This window comes from Lolium rigidum, chromosome 6 (genome assembly GCF_022539505.1).
Source record: "Lolium rigidum isolate FL_2022 chromosome 6, APGP_CSIRO_Lrig_0.1, whole genome shotgun sequence".
NCBI lineage: Eukaryota > Viridiplantae > Streptophyta > Magnoliopsida > Poales > Poaceae > Lolium > Lolium rigidum.
The window spans coordinates 285,241,405-285,262,781 of record NC_061513.1 but is presented as its reverse complement, the minus strand read 5'-3'; the positions used below and the strand labels follow the sequence as shown (position 1 = coordinate 285,262,781).

Sequence of the window (21,377 nt, the reverse complement as noted above, 5' to 3'; positions counted from 1 at the left end):
AGCAATCCTTATGAAAACATTAGAAGGATACCAATCCTACGCACAAAACAATTTACATAGAAAATAAGTCCTAAGGATCAATATCCTCCAAAATCCATGGATCTCCTTTGAATCAAAGGACCCCCAAGCGCTGGCACCTAACGGATTGTTCTCGGTACTCCCCTTTTCAAGACAATTATGCAGACTAAATGAACATATAAAGTAAAAGAAACTAGACATCATCCATGGCTTGATATTATGTGGGCACATAAACATTGTTTTAGACCTTTAGGATAACTTATAACCCCCACCACGCTCACTTACACAATATATGTATTCCCTATGTTCAAAAAATTGTGTATTAGGTTCTTTAAAAGAATCCTTCGATCAACAATTAGACTATTAGTATGTTACTATTGTGATACAAAAGCACGGCACAAGCAAGTATTTAGAGCGATCTAGTGACACCATCTATGTCACATAAAATTTATACTACTAAGTATAGTAATTGTTGGCTTCTCCTAACGAATAGAAATGTATTTTGAAAGGGAGTATTACTCTAATCTTACAAAATAATCATTTTTTACATGTCAACTATTGTCCGGATTTGCATTGAAACCGATTCGCCAAAACCATTTAGGTCTATTCTCCAAATTCCAACGCCACCCGCCCGTTGGTTTTAGTTAACGTGGTAGAATGTGGCCAGCCAGAAGAAGATGGGGGTGAGGAACTACCAGCTTCTATATTTTTAGCTGAAGATGGCGCAGAAAGGGTGGTTAGACATGGTCTGACCAGAAGAGCTAGAATGCTTACCATGTACCTGCGGGACTCATAGTTTTTCTTGTGTTTTCTTCTCCGAAGAGCTTTGCTAACCCGAAATCCGCGATTTTCGGCACCATGCTCTTATCTAGCAATATGTTGTCAGGTTTTAAGTCGAAATGCATTATAGGAGACTCCAGTCCCTCACGAAGATATTTCAGACCTTCACAGATCCCTTTGATTATTCCGTACCGTGTCTGCCAGGTAAATCCTGTGTTCTCGTCTAAAACAGTCAAAGAAAATTAGTATTTCTAAAAACTGCAGGTCTAAAGAACAAATTTCATGTGGTATGTGAAATACACGTGCATCAGAGAGCACCAACTTTAATTACCAGAAATAAGCTTCTTTAGGCTACCATTTTGTACATACTCAAAGCAGAGTGCCAGACGCAAACGCTCAGCAGTAACTTGTTTTCCTTCAAAAAGCACAAGTTCTTCCTCCGATTCGTTGCAGAAGCCAACTAATTCCACAACATTTGGATGTTTGAGCCCCCTAAGATTATCAAATTCTTTGTGGAATTCCTTATCATCCAATCCTGTAATCTTGTGGAGTACCTTCACGGCAATCTCTCCGTGATTTTCATGGACACCCTGCCCAGCATGCCTTGTTAATACTAAAAATTTAAGGTTGTGATAGCAGTGATAGTACAGTATAAACGTAGAAATTAACTACAGTCAGTATGATTTACCCTATCTAGTTATCTCTGACATACATTTTTTAAGAAAATTGACTTGGATGTTTCTCTTCATGTAGTAAATAAAATAAAAAAGAAAGTACTATAGTTCCATTTTAACATGAAACATATGTGGTACCAAATTCACCTACTCCTACATCTGACATATTGTTGATTAAAGCCAAACATGGTCTTGTCCATATACCTTGTAAACTGTTCCGAAACTACCACTCCCAAGTATTCGCTCCTTGTTAAAATCATTTGTAATCTGTTTTAGCAATTTGTAAGGCAGATTGCTTGGCTCATGACGTGCCTTGTTCTCCATGCTATTGCTTTTGATGCACAAGAAACGAAAACCTTCCACATGAGAATAAACACATGTTTTCTTCTTTAATTACATTGACATAAGAAGCTTCAGACAGAAACGGTTGCAAAAGAAAAGTTATTATGGTTGCAAAAGAAAACTTATTACCAATATGTATTCTCCCCTGCTGCTCGACCTCCCGATCTACGGTTGCAAAAGAAAAGTTATTACCAACATAAACGGAAATATTTCTGGTACTTTGTGAGGACACACGTACCACATGCAGTAAAGTTATTGATAGCACAGTGTTAACAAAATCTGTGCTAATAACTCTAACACAACTACAATGATGGAAACCTTCTCATCAGATCTACCATCTGAAACTTATCATGGAAAATAGAGCAGTTGTACTGTTAAGCTGCATACCTGGAGAATAGCTAGGAGAAGGTAAGGAACACGCCAACACGGTAGGTATGCAAGCCAGTAAAGCCTCCGTCCAAATCGACAATGGATGCTAATGAAATGAGAGCAGCTTGGCCAGCCCTCTTTAACGGAGATGGAAGAAGGATGGAATCAAGATTTGAGATATTACAAGGACTGCCATTTCTTTATTTTAATCTAGTTGGCCAGATCCCTATCATCACTTGTATTAGTATAACGTCTACTTCAATCTCGACGGGAAAAAAAGGTTTGGAGTCTCCTGTCCATTTTTCCTTATTCTATTGCACGTTGTGCCACGTCCTGATGCGTGAGCCGGGTGTTGTGATCGATGCCACTAACACATATCAAAGTTCAAAGCTTTAAGCAACTTTAGCTAAATTATCCTAAGCATACTATATTGTCCAACCTGCAGATCGTGCCAAAGTCCACATGATGGGGTTACTGACATTACCAATTGAAAAGTTGGACTTCATATACCGACCAAGTCTTCAAGTACGTATTTTAGTTGCTAGCTAGCTGTCTATTTAAGCAAGAAAACCTTCAAAAACTTCCACTTGTATATTATCAGTCTTGTCTAGCTGGAGAGCACGAAACAGATGGAATGTCAAAATGTTTGGATAGCTCTCTAGGCTCAAAATTAATTTTCACAAGATGAAATTTATTGTTTTGGCAAAGCTGTGAAACTGAGTATAGAGTATAGACAACTTTTTGGCTGCAAGGTGGACGCGCTCCCGTTCAAATATTTAGGAATTCCTATTCATTACAAAAAGTTGTTAAACAGAGAATAGAAACTAGTTAAAGACCGTTTCGAAAGAAAACTTGGTTGCTAGGGAGGCAAAATGCTCTCATACGCAGATCTTTTAGTTCTCATCAACTAGGTTTTAACTAGTTTACTCATGTGCTTGCTATCCTTTTTCCAAGTACCTAAAGGGTTGAGGAAAAGATTAGATTATTATAAGTTAAGTTATTTTGGGGTAAAATGATCAAATAAAGAAAAAATATTTGTTAACGAGATGAAATATTATTTGTCACCGGCCGATTTAGAATCGGCCGGCGCCGGGGCCTACAAAGCTTGACTTTTGTCTCCCGCTCGCGCTGGAAGATGACCCACCACTCTAAGTTGGTTACGTTGCGCCGCTGGTAGCTGTGCTCTCCCCATGAGCTCCTCGCCCTCCGACGCTGGCGGTACAACGTAGCCGTCGTTGGAGAGGTGCCAGCCATGCGCCAACCTATACTCTGGCGGCACCAGCAGGCGTGCACGGAAGAGGGCTTCCGCCTCGTCGAGGGTGAAGTTGTCCAGGCAGTCCTTTCTGATGTCGGTGTTGCTGCCGCCGGCTTGGTTGTTGTGCGCCATGGTGGTGGAGGATAAGGTGGTTTGTGATACCATCCACGGTGTAGCGAGGAGCCAACATCACCTGATCATCACCTGCGTCGAGCTGCGTGGAAGCCACGCTGCTTTTTCGGTGCTGAGATTGCTGCGGGTCGATAGCAGGATCTTCATGCTGCCCCTGAGATCGTTGGCTAAGTACTTCGTTAATTTGGGACATTTGGGCCTGCCGTGCCCTCACTTGTTGTTGCGTCTCCCTCAAAGATTCCTCTAAGGACGCGAAGCGGTCTGCATCCCTTGCCTTTCTCCTCTCATGGCTTTTTTCAGGAAATCTCTTCCTTTCCTCGGGAAAGCCATACTTCCATGGAAGGGAGCCTGTCGTGCCTCGTGTTCGACCGCTATGTTCTTTATTCCCAATGGCGCGTGTCAGTTCATCGTTCTCTCTGTCGGGATGGAACCTCCCCTCCCGCACGTCCTTATGTGCAGCTACAAGGTCTTCAACATGTTTTTTGAGATGTTCTTTTGCCATAATACACTTCCCTGTTTCTGGGTCCAACTTTCCCCCAACCCACTAGAACCACTCCTTAGCCTGTTCGGCCAACCCTCTGTCTCTATACTGATCCCTTTGTTGAACAGTTCCGCCTCAGCTGCTTCCCACTTAGGCATGTTAGACTTGTAGCCACCTGGATCCGTAATATGGTGATATGTCTTCAACGAAGCATTTGTCTTATTTGTTTCTGACCTTTTCTTAGCTTCATCTAAAAGCTTGAACTTCACGAATTCGGGTCAGTGATCTTTTATCTTCTCATATGCTCCAGCGAAGTCCGGAGTCTTGTTTGTTTGGACATATTTACGGAACAATCTTTTCTTGTGGTTCTTGAATAGTTCGGCCATCTTCTTTAGAGCCCACTCCTTGACTTTGTCCTCTATCTATTTTCTGACATCGGGATTCTCCTCTGGAGGTAGGTTAAAATGTGCCATGAGTTCACGCCAAAGGTTAGTTTTGGCTATATCATCGACATAAGTACCTTCTTCAACCTCTTCAGCCTTTGGCTTGTGCCAGTCTCGAACGGTGATCGGGATGCAGTCCCTAACAACCACTCCGCATTGACTTACAAATAATGTTGCCACCTTCAAGGGAGCAATCGGTCGGCCATCATGAGTGATTTCGACGATGTCGTGCCTAGTACCATCGCTCAACCTTTTGGTCGGGCCTCGCTTTGACTTTACAGAAGATTGGCTCGATCCGGAGGGCTAAAAAAGAAAGAATTCGTCGTCAATATATATATATATATACAAATCAGTTAATGCATCTAGTCAGCAGCGGCTTAATTTATATACCTCGGTGGACTTTGAAATAACTAAGGTTCCAGAGCCGTCCTCTTCTCCTTCACCGGAGCCATTATCTTCTCCCTCATCGGAGCCATCATCTTCTCTTCGCTCAAGATCCTCCGCTCCCTCACCGGAGATATTCAGATATGTTGTGGTGACATCGGCATCTCCACCGGCTATGAGGTCCGCCATCAATTCTTCTTGTACTTCGTCTATGTAAGCGTCCATAGTTTCTGCAACGAGTTTCAAGTTATAGGAACCATCATATAATCACATATATATATATATATATATATATATATATATATTAATTAAGGATAATGCACAAAATAGAGATTGGAGTTACATATATAGATATTAATTAAGGATAATGTAGTGCTCAAAACAGAGATTGCAGATACATATATAGCTCGGGTCCATTTTTTATTTAACCCTAATACATCACAAAAAGCGACTCCCATGCATGAACCTTTCAACGTCGACCGGGTGCTGAGCCGCGGGCGGTGAACACCCAAAGATACGGAACAGCCACATGATCATAGTTCACGTGAGATCCCTGCATAACCGCCCATCCGTTCCTATACATGGTGTTCAACACATGCATGTAACGGCGAACGTGCTCGTCCTCCTCTCTAATGCAGCGATGTACCACCTCCTCGGGGACCGGCTCCCTCCGCACCAATCGTGGCCCACACGACCGCCACCAAAGAAGATCCGGGTCGACGACGGGACCCGGATTCTGCACCAACGTGCACGGCCCGGAAGGTAACACCTCCCAATGCCAACTCGGCGGAGCCCAGTCCCGGACCTCGGTCATCCTCATCTGGTCCAGAACATGGCCAGAGCCCAGTCCACGACGCGGGCGTGGCATCGTAGCTATGAAAACATAACATACTACAAATATTTACTAACTATTTCTAACATTACTAACTACATACCAAAAATATTTACTAACTATTTCTAACATTTCTAACTATATTTCTAACAAATTATTTACTAACTATTTCTAACATTACTAACTACATACTAAAAATATTTCTAACAATACTACAAATAACTATTTCTAACAAATAACTATTTGTTACTATTTATAACAAATAACCTTTTGTTACTATTTCTAACAAATAACTATTTCTAACTCTAACAAATAACTATTTCTAACAAATAACTATTTCTAACAAATAACATTTCGAACTCCAATCTAACAAATAGCATTTTCTAACAAATAACATTTCTAACTCTAACAAATAACTATTTCTAACTCTAACAAATAACTATTTCTAACAAATAACATTTCTAACTCCAATCTAACAAATAAAATTTTCTAATTAATAACATTTCTAACTCTAACAAATAACTATTTGTAACAAATAACATTTCTAACTCCAACATTTGTAACTATTTCTAACAAATTATATTTCTAACTAAGTAAAAAAATAGCCTGTGTGGCCAGCCGGCCGGAGGAGAGAGGAGGGGTGCGGGGCTTACCGGCGGCAGGCGGCAGCCGGCGGCGTCGCGCGGTCGGCGGAGTTCGGCAGCGTCGCGCGATTGATAGGCGCGCGGAGGTCGTCGGCGCGTGATACATCCAAAACGTATCTACTTTCCCGAACACTTTTGTTATTGTTTTGCCTCTAATTTGTGTATGTTGGATACAACTAACACGGACTAACGCTGTTTTGAGCAGAATTGCTCTGGTGTCTTATTTTTATGCAGAAAATCAACTTTCAGGAAAATCCCTGGAAATAATTGCAATGGGCCTATTTTTACAGAAGACCCACGGAGCCAAAAGACGTGACGGAGGGGGGCCACGATGCGCGCACACCTCCTGGCGGCGCGGTGGGCCCATGGCCGCGCCGCCACATGGGGACGCCACCTCGGCCAGCCCCCGGCGCTCCCCTCTGGACTACTTAAAGCCCTTGACCTAAAAACGCACGGGGGTTCGACCAATTTTCCAGAAGACATCCAGAACTCCGCCGCCATCGAAAACCCTATTTCGGGATCAGAAACTCCGTTCTGGCACCCTGCCGGGACGGGGAATTGGAGGAGATCATCGCCATCATCGCCACCGACGCCTCTCCATCGACCATCCATGTTTCCCCCATCCATGTGTGAGTAAATCCCCGCTGTAGGCTGAAGGGGATGGTAGGGATTGGATGAGATTGTTCATGTAATAGCCATAAGATTGTTAGGGCATGGTGCCTAGTATCCGTTGTTGGTACTTTTATGATATTGTTGCAACTTGTTATGCTTAATGCTTGTCACTTAGGGCCCGAGTGCCATGATTTCAGATCTGAACATGTTATTGATTCATGCTGATATTCATTGTTTTATGATCTTACCTGCAAGTTGTATACACATATTGCTGTCCGGAACCCGAGGCCCCAAAGTGACAGAAATTGGGACAACCGGAGGGGAAGGCTGTGATATGAGGGTCACACGTGTTCACGGAGTGTTAATGCTTTGCTCCGGTACTCTATTAAAAGGAGTACCTTAATTACCACTAGTTTCCCTAGAGGCTCGGCTGCCACCGGCTGGTAGGAAAAAAGATGTTGTGCAAGTTTCTCATTGCGAGCACGTACGACTATATACGGAACACATGCCTATGGTTATTTAGTACTTGGATAATGTTTTATTATTATCTGCAAATGCCTTGTCTTGATTATTACATGAGTTATCTTATCCATGCAGCGCCCGTTCATCCATCCCTATGCCTACAGTATTTTAATCCTGTTGTTTACTATAATCACTACTGCTGTCTTTATTACACTGCTGCTTATATTTCACTATCGCTATCGCTATAAAACTATTGCTACTCGATAAACTATTGCGAGCAAGTCCGTTTGCGAGTGCAGCTGAATTGACAACTCCGTCGTTAAGGCTTACAAATATTCTTTGGCTCCCCTTGTGTCGAATCAATAAATTGGGTTTTACTTCCCTCGAAGACCGTTGCGATCCCCTATACTTGTGGGTTATCAAGACTATTTTCTGGCGCCGTTGCCGGGGAGCATAGCTTTATTTGCAAGTTCACCTGAATTGATATTGTTCGCTGCAAATCCTCCATCATGGGTAAACCTCGCGATGCTAAAGTCGACATATTACCATCCACTACAAGAAAAGTTACAACTCTGAGTACCTCTCCTGCTCTTGATTCACCATCTGTGATAAGTCAACTTGTTTCACCACCACAAGGTTCACGTGTTGGTACTTCTGCTGAATCTGAAAATTCCTCTGATAATTTTGATGATGCTTCTATTGTGCTTGATGATAATGGTTCATTAGGTCCTTTTCTAGATGCTACAATTGCTAGGTCTAGACAAATTGAAAATACTGAAATTCCTAATGAAAATACTCGTTACACCTGTTAATTCACCCGAGTCCGTTGAACACTCTAGTGATGATTTCGATGAAGATTATGTGGAACTTGATGATGATTTTATTGATAAATGTAATGCTACTACTGGTGCAAGTAACATTAAAAAGCTTCTTGCACAACATGCTGTTAGATATAAACTGTCTCCTAATCCTAAATTTGCCACATCTCCTATAAACATTAAGGATGAGGATTATGCTTTTTCTCTTGATTTATCTCATATATCTATTTTTGAGAAAACACCTTTTTGTGGTACTGAAAAAGAAAGTGCTATAGAGCACATGAATGAGCTTTCTACTTTGAGTAGCTTGTTTTCTGATGATATCAAGAAGCGTACTTATTTTGTTGCTAATTTTTTCCTTTCTCATTAAAGGATGATGCTAAAACTTGGTATAATAGTTTGCCTCCTGATTCTATTGATAGTCCAATTGGTTTGCTTGATGTTTTCTTTCAAAAATATTTTCCTGCTAGTGCTCAACATATTGCTTTGCGGAAAATTTATAGTTTTGACCAGGAAGATGGAGAGAAATTGCCTGAAGCTTGGGCAAGGTTTTGCTCTCTTCTTAGAGCTCGGCCTGGACATGATTTGGAAAAGCATGACTTACTTGATATATTTTATAGTGGACTGATGTCTACGGGTGCTTCTATTCTTGTAGACAGTGTTGGGCCTCCAAGAGCAGAGGTTTGTAGAACAGCAGCAAGTTTCCCTTAAGTGGATCACCCAAGGTTTATCGAACTCAGGGAGGAAGAGGTCAAAGATATCCCTCTCATGCAACCCCGCAACCACAAAGCAAGAAGTCTCTTGTGTCCCCAACACACCTAATAGGTGCACTAGTTCGGCGAAGAGATAGTGAAATACAGGTGGTATGAATAAATGTGAGCAGTAGCAACGGCACCAGAAAAGTGCTTTGCTGTCCAGGACTGGTGTGTGGTTGATGGTAATAATATTGTAGGAAGTATAGATGCAGTAAAACGAGTAAACAAACAGCGATAGCGATATTTAGGAACAAGGCCTAGGGATCATACTTTCACTAGTGGACACTCTCAACATTGATCACATAACGGAATAAATAGATAGATGCTAGACTCTACACCCTCTTGTTGGATGATGAACACCACTAACCGTGTAGGATTACACGAACCCTCAATGCTGGAGTTAACAAGCTCCACAATATTCAATGTTCATATTTAAATAACCTTAGAGTGCATGACAGATCAACATAACCAAACCAAGTACTAACATAGCATGCACACTCGTCACCTTCACGCTACGAAAGGAGGAATAGATCACATCAATACCATCATAGCAATAGTTAACTTCATAATCTACAAGAGATCACAATCATAGCCTACGCCAAGTACTACACGATGCACACACTCGTCACCATTACACCGTGCAGGAGGAATAAACTACTTTAATAACATCACTAGAGTAGCACACGGATATATTGTGATACAAAACACATTGCAATCATAAAGAGATATAAATAAGCACTTCACTATGCCATTCATAACGGTGAATAAGTATTCTGTGAAATATAGCCTAAGAGACCCACACGGTGCACACACTGTCACCTTTACACACGTGGGACAAGGAGTCTCCGGAGATCACATAAGTAAAATCCACTTGACTAGCATAATGACATCTAGATTACAAGCATCATCATATGAATCTCAATCATGTAAGGCAGCTCATGAGATTATTGTATTGAAGTACATAGGAGAGAGATTAACCACATAGCTACCGGTACAGCCCTTAGCCTCGATGGAGAACTACTCCCTCCTCATGGGAGACAACGAGCGTTGATGGAGATAGCGGTGGTGTCGATGGAGGAGCCTTCCGGGGCACTTCCCCGTCCCGGCGGCGTGCCGGAACGAGACTCCTGTCCCCCAGATCTTGGCTTCGCGATGGCGGCGGCTCTGGAAGGTTTTCTCTGGTTTCGTCGAATGTAATAGGGTTTTCGCGACGGAGACCTTAAGTAGGCGGAAGGGCAGCCTCGGAGAGGGCCTGGTGGGCCCACACACTAAGGGGGCGCGCCCCACCCCTTGGCCGCGCCGCCCTGGCGTGTGGGGCCCCCCTGGCTCCTCTCCGATACTTCTTCGATGCACTGGAACCTTCCGGGAAAAATAAGGTGCTGGGAATTGATTTCGTCCGATTTCGAGAATATTTCCTTACTAGGATTTCTGAAACCAAAAACAGCGAAAACAACGAATCGGCACTTCGGCATCTCGTCAATAGGTTAGTTCCGGAAAACGCATAATAATGACATATAATGTGTATAAAACATGTAGGTATCATCAATAAAGTAGCATGGAACATAAGAAATTATAGATACGTTTGAGACGTATCAAGCATCCCCAAGCTTAGTTCCTACTCGCCCTCGAGTAGGTAAACGATAACAAAGATAATTTCTTAAGTGACATGCTATCATAATCTTGATCAATACTATTGTAAAGCATATGAGATGAATGCAGCGATTCGAAGCAATGATGAAGATAATGAGTAAACTAATGAATCATATAGCAAAGACTTTTCATGAATAATACTTTCAAGACAAGCATCAATAAGACTTGCATAAGAGTTACTCATAAAGCAATAAATTCAAAGTAAAAGCATTGAAGCAACACAAAGGAAGATAAAGTTTCAGCGGTTGCTTTCAACTTCAACATGTATATCTCATGGATAATTGTCAACACAAAGTAGTATAACAAGTGCAATAAGTAACTATGTAAGAATCAATGCACAGTTAACACAAGTGTTTGCTTCTAAGATAGAAAGAAGTAGGTAAACTGACTCAACAATAAAGTAAAAGAAAGGCCCTTCGCAGAGGGAAGCAGGGATTAAATCATGTGCTAGAGCTTTTTAAGTTTTAAAATCATATAGAGAGCATAAAAGTAAAGTTTTGAGAGGTGTTTGTTGTTGTCAACGAATGGTAGTGGGCACTCTAACCCCCTTGCCAAACAGACTTTCAAAGAGCGGCTCCCATGAAGGACGTTATCTCTACCAGCAAGGTAGATCATCCCTCTTCTCTTTTGTTTACACATGTATTTTAGTTTTATTTATGGTTGACACTCCTCCCAACCTTTTGCTTACACAAGCCATGGCTAACCGAATCCTCGGGTGCCTTCCAACATTCACATACCATGAAGGAGTGTCTATTTGCAAAATTAAGTTGCTTACTCGATGAATCAGAGCAAAACATGTGAAGAGAATTATTAATGAAGGTTGATTAATTGGGGGCTGGGAACCCTGCGCCAGCTCTTTTTGCAAAATTATTGGATAAGCGGATGAAGCCACTAGTCCATTGGTGAAAGCTGCCCAACAAGATTGAAAGATAAAACACCACATACTTCCTCATGAGCTATAAAACATTGACACAAATAAGGAGTAATAAAGTTTTGAATTGTTTAAAGGTAGCACATGAAGTAATTTACTTTGGAATGGCAGAGAAATACCATGTGGTAGGTAGGTATGGTGAACACAAATGGCATGTTTATTGGCTCAAGGATTTGGATGCACGAGAAGAATTCCTCTCAATACAAAGCTAGGCTAGCAAGGTTGTTTGAAGCAAACTCAAGTATGAAACGGTGCAGCAAGACTCACATATGAACATATTGTAAGCATTATAAGACTTTACATCGTTTCCTTGTTGTTCAAACACCTCAACCAGAAAATATCTAGACTCTAGAGAAACTAATCATGCAAACCAAATTTTAACAAGCTCTATGTAGTTCTTCATTAATGGGTGTGATACGTCCAATTTGCATCACTATTTTATATCATAATTTGCTGTTATTCATTGATATATTTCATATTTGGAGATAATACTTATGTTATTTCATCTATTTTGCATGATTCATGATTATTGGAGGATCGCGCACCGGAGCCGAGATTCTCGCTGGAAAAAGCACCGTCAGAATGCAATATTTCGGAAGATCAACAATTGACGGGAATTACACGAAAACTCCTATTTTTCCAGATGACGAAGGGAGCCAGAAGGGGGAGAAGAGGGGACCCGAGGTGGGCCCACCCCATAGGCCGGCACGGCCCAAGGCCTGGCCGCGCCGCCCTATGAGGAGGGGGCCCCACAGCCCCTCTCGCCTCCTTTTCTTCGCGTATGCCTTCGTCCCGAAAACCTAAGCTAGAGGGGGTACGTCGCGAAGAGTCACAGCCGCCTCTGCGGGGCGGAGAACACCAGAGAGAAAAGAGCTCTCCGGCGGGCAGGAATCCGCCGGGGAAATTCCCTCCCGGAGGGGGAAATCGACGCCATCGCCACCGTCATCGAGCTGGACATCATCTCCATCACCATCACCATCATCTTCATCATCATCACCGCCGTCTCCACCGCTGCACCTCGTCACCGCTGTAGCAATTTGGGTTTGATCTTGATTGTTTGATAGGGGAAACTCTCCCGGTGTTGATTTCTACTTGTTATTGATGCTATTGAGTGAAACCGTTGAACCAAGGTTTATGTTCAGATTGTTGTTCATTATCATATCACCTCTGATCATGTTCCATATGATGTCTCGTGAGTAGTTCGTTTAGTTCTTGAGGACATGGGTGAAGTCTAAATGTTAGTAGTGAAGTATGGTTGAGTAGTATTCAATGTTATGATATTTAAGTTGTGGTGTTATTCTTCTAGTGGTGTCGTGTGAACGTCGACTACACGACACTTCACCTTTATGGGCCTAGGGGAATGCATCTTGTACTCGTTTGCCAATTGCGGGGTTGCCGGAGTGACGAAACCCGAGCCCCCGTTGGTATATCGATGCGGGAGGGATCGCAGGATCTCGAGTTTAAGGCTGTGGTTAGATTTATCTTAATTACTTTCTTGTAGTTGCGGATGCTTGCAAGGGGTATAATCACAAGTATGTATTAGTCCTAGGAAGGGCGGTACATTAGCATAGGTTCACCCACACAACACTTATCAAAACAATGAAGATTAATTAGCCGTATGTAGCGAAAGCACTAGACTAAAATCCCGTGTGTCCTCGAGAACGTTTGGTCATTATAAGTAAACAAACCGGCTTGTCCTTTGTGCTAAAAAGGATTGGGCCACTCGCTGCAATTGTTACTCTCGCACTTTACTTACTCGTACTTTATTCATCCGTTACATCAAAACCCCCGAATACTTGTCCGTGAGCATTTACGGTGAATCCTTCATCGAAACTGCTTGTCAACACCTTCTGCTCCTCGTTGGGATCGACATTCTTACTTATCGAAGATACTGCGATACACCCCCTATACTTGTGGGTCATCAAGACTATTTTCACGGCGCCGTTGCCGGGGAGTGAAGCGCTATTGGTAAGTGGAATTGGTAAGGGAAATTTCTACTGTTTGTGCTGATTTTATTTCTGCCTGCTGATATAACTCATTATGGAGAGATCTTCTCTTGAGTGTTTATTTGGGAGATCCACTACTACTGCAAAGGTAGTGGATGAGGCGCCAGGAAAGGAAGAATTACCATACAAAATACCTATGAAAATTATTGAACGTGTAGTGGGTAACCGTTATACAGGGGATGGAACTGTCCACCCTGGAGATCATTTACTTGTTCTTACATGAATTATGCGGTTTATTCAAGTGTGCAGGTATTGCTATGGGTGAAGTGAGGAAGAAACTATTCTCCGTATCGCTGTCCGGTAAAGCGGCGCATTGGTATAAATTACTTGGATAATGGGGATTCTCTTGAATGGAATGATATTGTGCCCCGGTTTTATTCTAAGTTCTATCCTCCAAGTGAGATTCACAAAGATCGGAATCGCATATATAATTTTTGGCCTCATGAAGGAGAAAGTATTGCCCAAGCGTGGGGGAGATTGAAGTCTTTAATGCTCAAATGCCCCATTCATGAGCTTCCTGGTAATATTATTATTGATAATTTCTATGCAAGACTTTCTTTTCAAGACAAGACCTTGCTTGGATACTTCTTGTTCTAGATCATTTACACGCAACAAGGAAGAGTTTAAAAGGGACCTTCTTAATCGGATCCAAGAAAATACTGAAGGATGGGAGAACGACAAGGATAGAGAATCAGGTATAATTTATGATTATAAATGCATTGAAGCTTTTATGGATACTGATAAATTTCGTAATATGAGTGCTACTTATGGTCTTGATTCTCAAGTTGCTGCAAATCTTTATAAAGCTTTTGCTTCTCATTATGAATTGCCTAAGAAGAACTTTGATAAGTATCATGAACCGTATAAAGATAAAATTGATTCATCTATAAATAAATGTGTTGTAGTTGAAGCTGTTGATCATGTTATTCCTGAAGCTTATATTGAAAAAACTCCTTTCCCTGCTAAAATGAAGGAGTACTCTGTTATAAATAGTGCGGTTCATAAAAGTGAAAAGAAACCTATAGAACCTGAAGAACAAATAAAAGTTGAACCTGTTGTTGCAATTGTTAAAGATCTTGTGACTGAAAATGTAGAAGATGGTCATATTATTTTCTGTGAAGATGCTTCTAATATTGTTTCACATCCTAATAAGTCTAGGAAAGCTAGTGTTCCCATGCTATCTGTTAGAATTGGTGATCATTGTTATTATGGATTATGTGATATTGGTGCAAGTATTAGTGCTATTCCTTATGAGCTTTACACGGAGATTATGCACGAAATTGGTTCTTGTGAACTTGAAGATATTGATGTGGTTATTCGGCTGGCTAATAGAGAAACTATCTCTCCAATTGGTATTATTCGAGATGTTGAAGTTCTATGTGGTAAGATTAAATATCCTGCTGACTTTTTGGTACTTGGTTCTGCTGCTAGTAAATATTGTCCTATCATTTTTGGTAGACCTTTTCTAAATACTTGTGGAGCTATTATAGATTGCAAGAAAGAGAAAATTTTGACTAAATTTGCTGGTGAATCTTATGAGTTTAACTTCTCTAAATTTACCAAAACTCCTTATAAAATTGATTCGCCTAATAGTGATTTTAAAGTTGAACAGTGTGCATCTATTGCTCTTGCTCCTAATAATCCTTTGCGGCAACATTTGGAGAATAGTGAGAGTGAAGTTTTTAGGGAAGAAAGAAATGAGCTTGATGAAATTTTCCTTCGTCAACCTATTCTTAAGCATGATTTACCGGTGGAAGATCTGGGTACAACACCACCACCAAAGGAAGATCCTGTCTTTGATTTAAAACCATTACCTGATAATCTTAAATATGCTCATATTGATGATAAGAAAATATATCCTGTTATTATTAGTTCTAAGCTTTCAGAGTTTGAAGAAGAAAGGTTATTGGAAATACTGAAGAAACACCGAGGTGCTATTGGCTACACTCTTGATGACTTGAAGGGGATTTCTCCCTCTATTTGCCAACACGCCATTAATATGGAAGATGATGCGAAGCCCGTTGTTGAACCTCAGCGTCGTCTAATTCCTAAGATGAAGGATGTGGTAAGAAATGAGGTATTAAGACTCCTTGAAGCTGGTATTATATATCCTATTGCTGATAGTAGTTGGGTTAGTCTTGTGCATTGTGTTCCTAAGAAAGGAGGAATGACTGTTGTGCCTAATGATAATGATGAGCTCATACCTCAAAGAGTAGTTGTAGGTCATAGAATGTGCATGATTATCGAAAAGTTAATAAGGTTACTAAGAAAGATCATTACCCTTTGCCTTTTATTGATCAAATGTTAGAAAGGTTATCTAAAAATACTCATTTTTGCTTTCTTGATGGTTATTCTGGGTTTTCACAAATTGCTGTTAAAACTAAAGATCAAGAGAAAACCACTTTCACTTGTCCCTATGGAACTTATGCTTATAGGCGTATGCCTTTTGGTTTATGTAATGCTCCTGCTACTTTTCAAAGATGCATGTCTGCTATTTTTCATGGCTTTTGTGAGAGTATTGTAGAGGTATTCATGGATGATTTTTCTGTCTATGGGAATTCTTTTGATAGTTGCTTGCGAAACCTTGATAAAGTTTTGCGAGAGATGTGAAGAAACTAACCTTGTTCTTAATTGGGAGAAATGCCACTTTATGGTTAATGAAGGAATTGTATTGGGACATAAAATTTCCGAGAGAGGTATTGAAGTTGATAGAGCTAAAGTTGAAGCTATTGAGAAGATGCCCTATCCTAGGGATGTTAAAGGTATTCGTAGTGTTCTTGGTCATGCTTGGGTTTTATAGGAGGTTTATTAAAGACTTCTCTAAGATTTCAAAGCCTCTTACTAATCTTCTTCAAAAAGATGTACCTTTTGTTTTTGATAATGATTGTAAGGAAGCTTTTGAAACTCTAAAGAAAGCCTTAACAACTGCCCCTATAGTTGAACCTCCTGATTGGAACTTACCATTTGAAATTATGTGTGATGCTAGTGATTTCCCTGTAGGCGCTGTTCTTGGACAGCGAGTAGATAAAAAACTAAATGTTATTCATTATGCTAGTAAAACTCTTGATGCTGCTCAAAGAAATTATGCTACTACTGAAAAAGAATTGTTAGCTGTAGTCTTTGCTTGTGATAAATTTAGATCTTATATTGTTGATTCAAAAGTTACGATTCATACTGATCATGCTGCAATTAGATACCTTATGACAAAGAAAGATGCTAAGCCAAGGCTTATTAGATGGGTACTTCTTTTGCAAGAATTTGATTTACAAATTGTAGATAGGAAAGGTGCTGATAATCCTGTTGCTGATAATTTGTCTAGATTGGAAAATATTGCTTATGATCCTGTTCTCGTTAATGATAGTTTTCCAAATGAACAATTGGTCTGTAATAAAGGTGAGCTCGCGAGACAGGTCCTTGGTATGCTGATTATGCTAACTTTATTGTTTCCAAGTACTTGCCTCCAACCTTTTCAGCTCAGCAAAGGAGGAAATTCTTTTATGACTTGAGGCATTATTTTTGGGATGACCCACACTTATATAAAGAAGGAGTGGATGGTATTCTGCGAAGATGTGTTCCCGAATATGAACAACAAGAGATATTGAGTAAATGTCATGGTAGTGCTTATGGAGGACATCACGCCGGGGATAGAACCGCGCAAAAGGTTCTACAATCAGGTTTTTATTGGCCAACTCTCTTCAAAGATGCAAGGAAGTTTATTTTATCTTGTGATGAATGTCAAAGGGTTGGTAATATCTCCAGACGCAATGAAATGCCTATGAATTATACTCTTGTTATTGAACCGTTTGATTGTTGGGGATTTGACTTCATGGGACCTTTTCCCTCTTCAGAAGGTAACACTCATATACTTGTTGCTGTTGATTATGTTACTAAATGGGTGGAAGCCATACCTACAAAAAGTGCTGATGGTGAGACCTCTTTAAGAATGCTTTTAGACATTATTTTTCCTAGATTTGGAGTTCCTAGATATATTATGACAGATGGAGGTTCTCATTTTATTCATGGTGGTTTTAGAAAAACTCTTGCTAAATATGGTATTAATCATAGAATTGCTTCTGCTTATCATCCTCAAACTAGTGGGCAAGTAGAATTATCAAATAGAGAAATTAAATCTATCTTGCAAAAGACTGTTAATAAAACTAGAAAGAATTGGGCTAGTAAATTGAAGGAAGCACTATGGGCTTATAGAACTGCTTATAAAAACCCCATGGGAATGTCACCTTATAAAATGGTTTATGGGAAAGCTTGTCATTTACCTTTAGAACTAGAGCACAAAGCTTATTGGGCTGTTAGAGAATTAAACAAAGATCCTAAACTAGCCGGTAATAAGAGGTTGTTGCAATTAAGTTCTTTAGATGAATGGAGAAGTGAAGCTTATGAAAATGCTAAACTCTTTAAAGAGAAAGTTAAGAAATGGCATGATAGAAGGATTATCAAAAGAGAGTTTAATATTGGGGATAAAGTCCTATTGTATCGGTCTCGTCTCGGATTCTTTGCGGGAAATTACTCTCGAAATGGGAAGGACCATATGTTGTTGAGGAGGTGTATCGGTCAGGAGCAATTAAAATTAGTTCTCTCCAAGGCAATGCCACGCAAGTGGTGAATGGACAAAGACTCAAGCATTATATCTCAGGTGATTCTTATAATGTAGATGTTGATGTTATTCAAGTGGAAACACCGGAGGCTTTCATCAAAGGTCAAATTGACAGTCCGCCAGAACCCGACTTTGAATAGGTAACGAGTACGGGTAATAAAAAGTTCGCGATTTACTTTCCGAACAATGTTTTTGCTGTTTTTGGAAAATATGAAAAATTACGAGATCGAAACGGAGTGGAGGAGACGCACGAGGGCGTGACCCCATAGGCCGGCGCGGGCCCCAGCCTGGCCGCGCCGCCCTATGAGGACACCGCCTCGTTGTCCCTCTCCGACTCTGGTTCGACCTGGTAATTTCTGTTTGTTCTGAAATTTTTTACTATATAATCCCCCGGACCCCTGGAGGTCCGCATATTGTTTTCATGACGTGTTTTGTTTCGAGCTGTTTCTGTCAGGATTCGCTTCGGATCTAGAGGTGTCATGTCTTCGTCAGAAACTCCGAAGGACAGCTCCCGCAAGGACTTTGGCAACTTGTACATGGACGAGCTGAGGATGCATCCCAAGGAGTTGCTGCTCGTTGATGGGGAGCTGCAGATCAAAGATTTTCAGGGTCCCAAAGGAGAAGGAACCTTGGAAGATAGGATGGAGAAGCTAGAACAAGAGGTCTTCAACTACAAGAAGATGGCCGAGCGTGAAGTGGATATCTTCCACAAGATTGTGTCTGAACTCATTGCTGAACACGAGAAGGAAACTGCAAAGCTATGGGGCGACATCCTCTCACTTCACGACACCGTCAACAAACTCCAAGCTCAACTCTATGACGTTCATAATCAGTACTGTGAGTATGAAAACAGTCTGAAGACGGGAATTCATCACCACCATCGCCAAAGGATTAATTCATCATCGGTATTGGCATCCCCTTGGTTTGTTCCAAGCTTGGGGGAGTGCCGCGGTATCACATCATCACTACCTTTTACTTTTTACTATCAAGTAGTGTCATATCATGAGTAGGGAAGTTATCATATAAGATAGGTTGCAGTGTGGAAGTATCTCTCCTTTAGTTTGTCTATGTATCCCTTGGTGTGAGTTATCGTTATGAAATATTAATGAGAAGTCTTATCATTTACATATTGCACACCTTATTTTAGTTTGCAATTTCTATTATATGATTGATCTTGATTTTAGTATTGGTACCACTTTGGGAGCATTGAGTAAATCTATTTGGTTTTGGCAAACTTAGCATTGGTCAATAGCAACAACACCTTGAGGTTTAAGTAGAAAAGAGAAATACATATAGTTGTTTCATTATCTTCCTTTCTTGTTAGCTCATAGCTTTTTATTCTAAAGTTGAAGTTGTTTGTGCTTGCAAGAAAGATGCATGATTATGTCTATCACATGTATATTTGCTTGTTTCCCTCAACTCTTATGCTTGCTAATTAACCTTGCTAGCCAAAGACCTGTACTGAGAGGGAATGCTTCTCGTGCATCCAAACCTGAACCCAAACCTATGCCATTTGTGTCCACCATATCTACCTACTTGCATGGTATTTCCTGCCATTCCAAGTAAATACTTCATGTGCTACCTTTAAACAATTCAAAACTTATTACTTCTTATTTGTGTCAATGTTTTATAGCTCATGAGGAAGTATGTGGTGTTTTATCTTTCGATCTTGTTAGGCAGCCTCCACTAATGGACTAGTGGCTTCATCCACTTATCCTATAATTTTGCAATAAGAGCTGGCAACGGGGTTCCCAGCCCCATTTAATCAACTTTCATTAATAATTCTCTTCACATGTTTTGCTCGATTCATCGATAAGCAACTTAATTTTGCAATAGACACTCCTCCATGGTATGAGATTGTTGGAAGGCACCCGAGGATTCGGTTAGCCATGGCTTGTGTAAGCAAAGGTTGGGGGAGTGTCATCCTTAAATAAACTAAAGTACATGTGTAAACAAAAGAGAAGAGGGATGATCTACCTTGCTGGTAGAGATAACGTCCTTCATGGGAGCCACTCTTTGGAGGTCTGTTTGGCAAGGGGGTTAGAGTACCCGCTACCATTCGTTGACAACAACAAACACCTCTTAAAACTTTTACTTTTATTCTCTTTATATGATTTCAAAATTGAAAAAGCTCTAGCACATGATTTAATCCCGGCTTCCCTCTGCGAAGGGCCTGTCTTTTACTTTATGTTGAGTCAGTAAACCTATTTCCCTCCATCTCAAGCAAGCATTTTAGTTGTTGTGATCAAACTATTATATTGTGATTTGCTTCATCATGTCTTTTATTGTTTAGTACAAGTTTTACCTGAATGAATATAGCTTTGAAAGTCATCAATGATAATTATGATTGAGTATGCAAGATAAGCCATATAAAATTTAATATGAGAGCGCTGCTCAATAGATAAGTATAATCTGTTAACTGTTCTCTGACCAAGAACAAAGTTTGCCATCACCAATTATGATTTCTTATGCACCTTTATTTGTGATTACCTTATACTTGTTTCAAGTTGAGTTATATGAGGAAGTTGTTTATTAGAATGTCTTGTGTGAATGAATATGATGCTTCTTGTCCGTATTTGATTTATCGACTCTTCACTCCATAAACATGTGGTCCTGTTTACCGAGTTCAGTTTCGCTTGGGGACAAGCGAGGTCTAAGCTTGGGGGGAGTTGATACGTCCAATTTGCATCACTATTTTATATCATAATTTGTTGTTATTCATTGATATATTTCATATTTGGAGATAATACTTATGTTATTTCATCTATTTTGCATGATTCATGATTATTGGAGGATCACGCACTGGAGCCAGGATTCTGCTGGAAAAAGCACCGTCAGAATGCAATATTTCGGAAGATCAACAATTGACGGGAATTACACGAAAACTCCTATTTTTCCAGATGACGAAGGGAGCCAGAAGGGGGAGAAGAGGGGACCCGAGGTGGGCCCACCCCATAGGCCGGCGCGGCCCAAGGCCCGGCCGCGCCGCCCTATGAGGAGGGGGCCCACAGCCCTCTCGCCTCCTTTTCTTCGCGTATGCCTTCGTCCCGAAAACCTAAGCCGGAGGGGTACGTCGCGAAGAGTCACAGCCGCCTCGCGGGGCGGAGAACACCGAGAGAAAAGAGCTCTCCGGCGGGCAGGAATCCGCCGGGAAATTCCCTCCCGGAGGGGAAATCG

At 40.9% G+C, this 21,377-nt stretch overlaps 1 protein-coding gene across 1 annotated transcript; it reads right to left on the bottom strand.

Moving 5' to 3' along the window:
• Positions 1-788: 788 nt before the first annotated feature.
• Positions 789-3,570, bottom strand: LOC124664287 (cysteine-rich receptor-like protein kinase 40). Its single transcript, XM_047201839.1, has 5 exons — positions 3,345-3,570; positions 1,944-1,979; positions 1,677-1,828; positions 1,130-1,388; positions 789-1,021 (listed from the first exon to the last, which is right to left on the bottom strand). The coding sequence occupies exons 1-5, from the start codon at positions 3,568-3,570 to the stop codon at positions 789-791; spliced, it is 906 nt and encodes a 301-aa protein (XP_047057795.1).
• Positions 3,571-21,377: the final 17,807 nt, after the last annotated feature.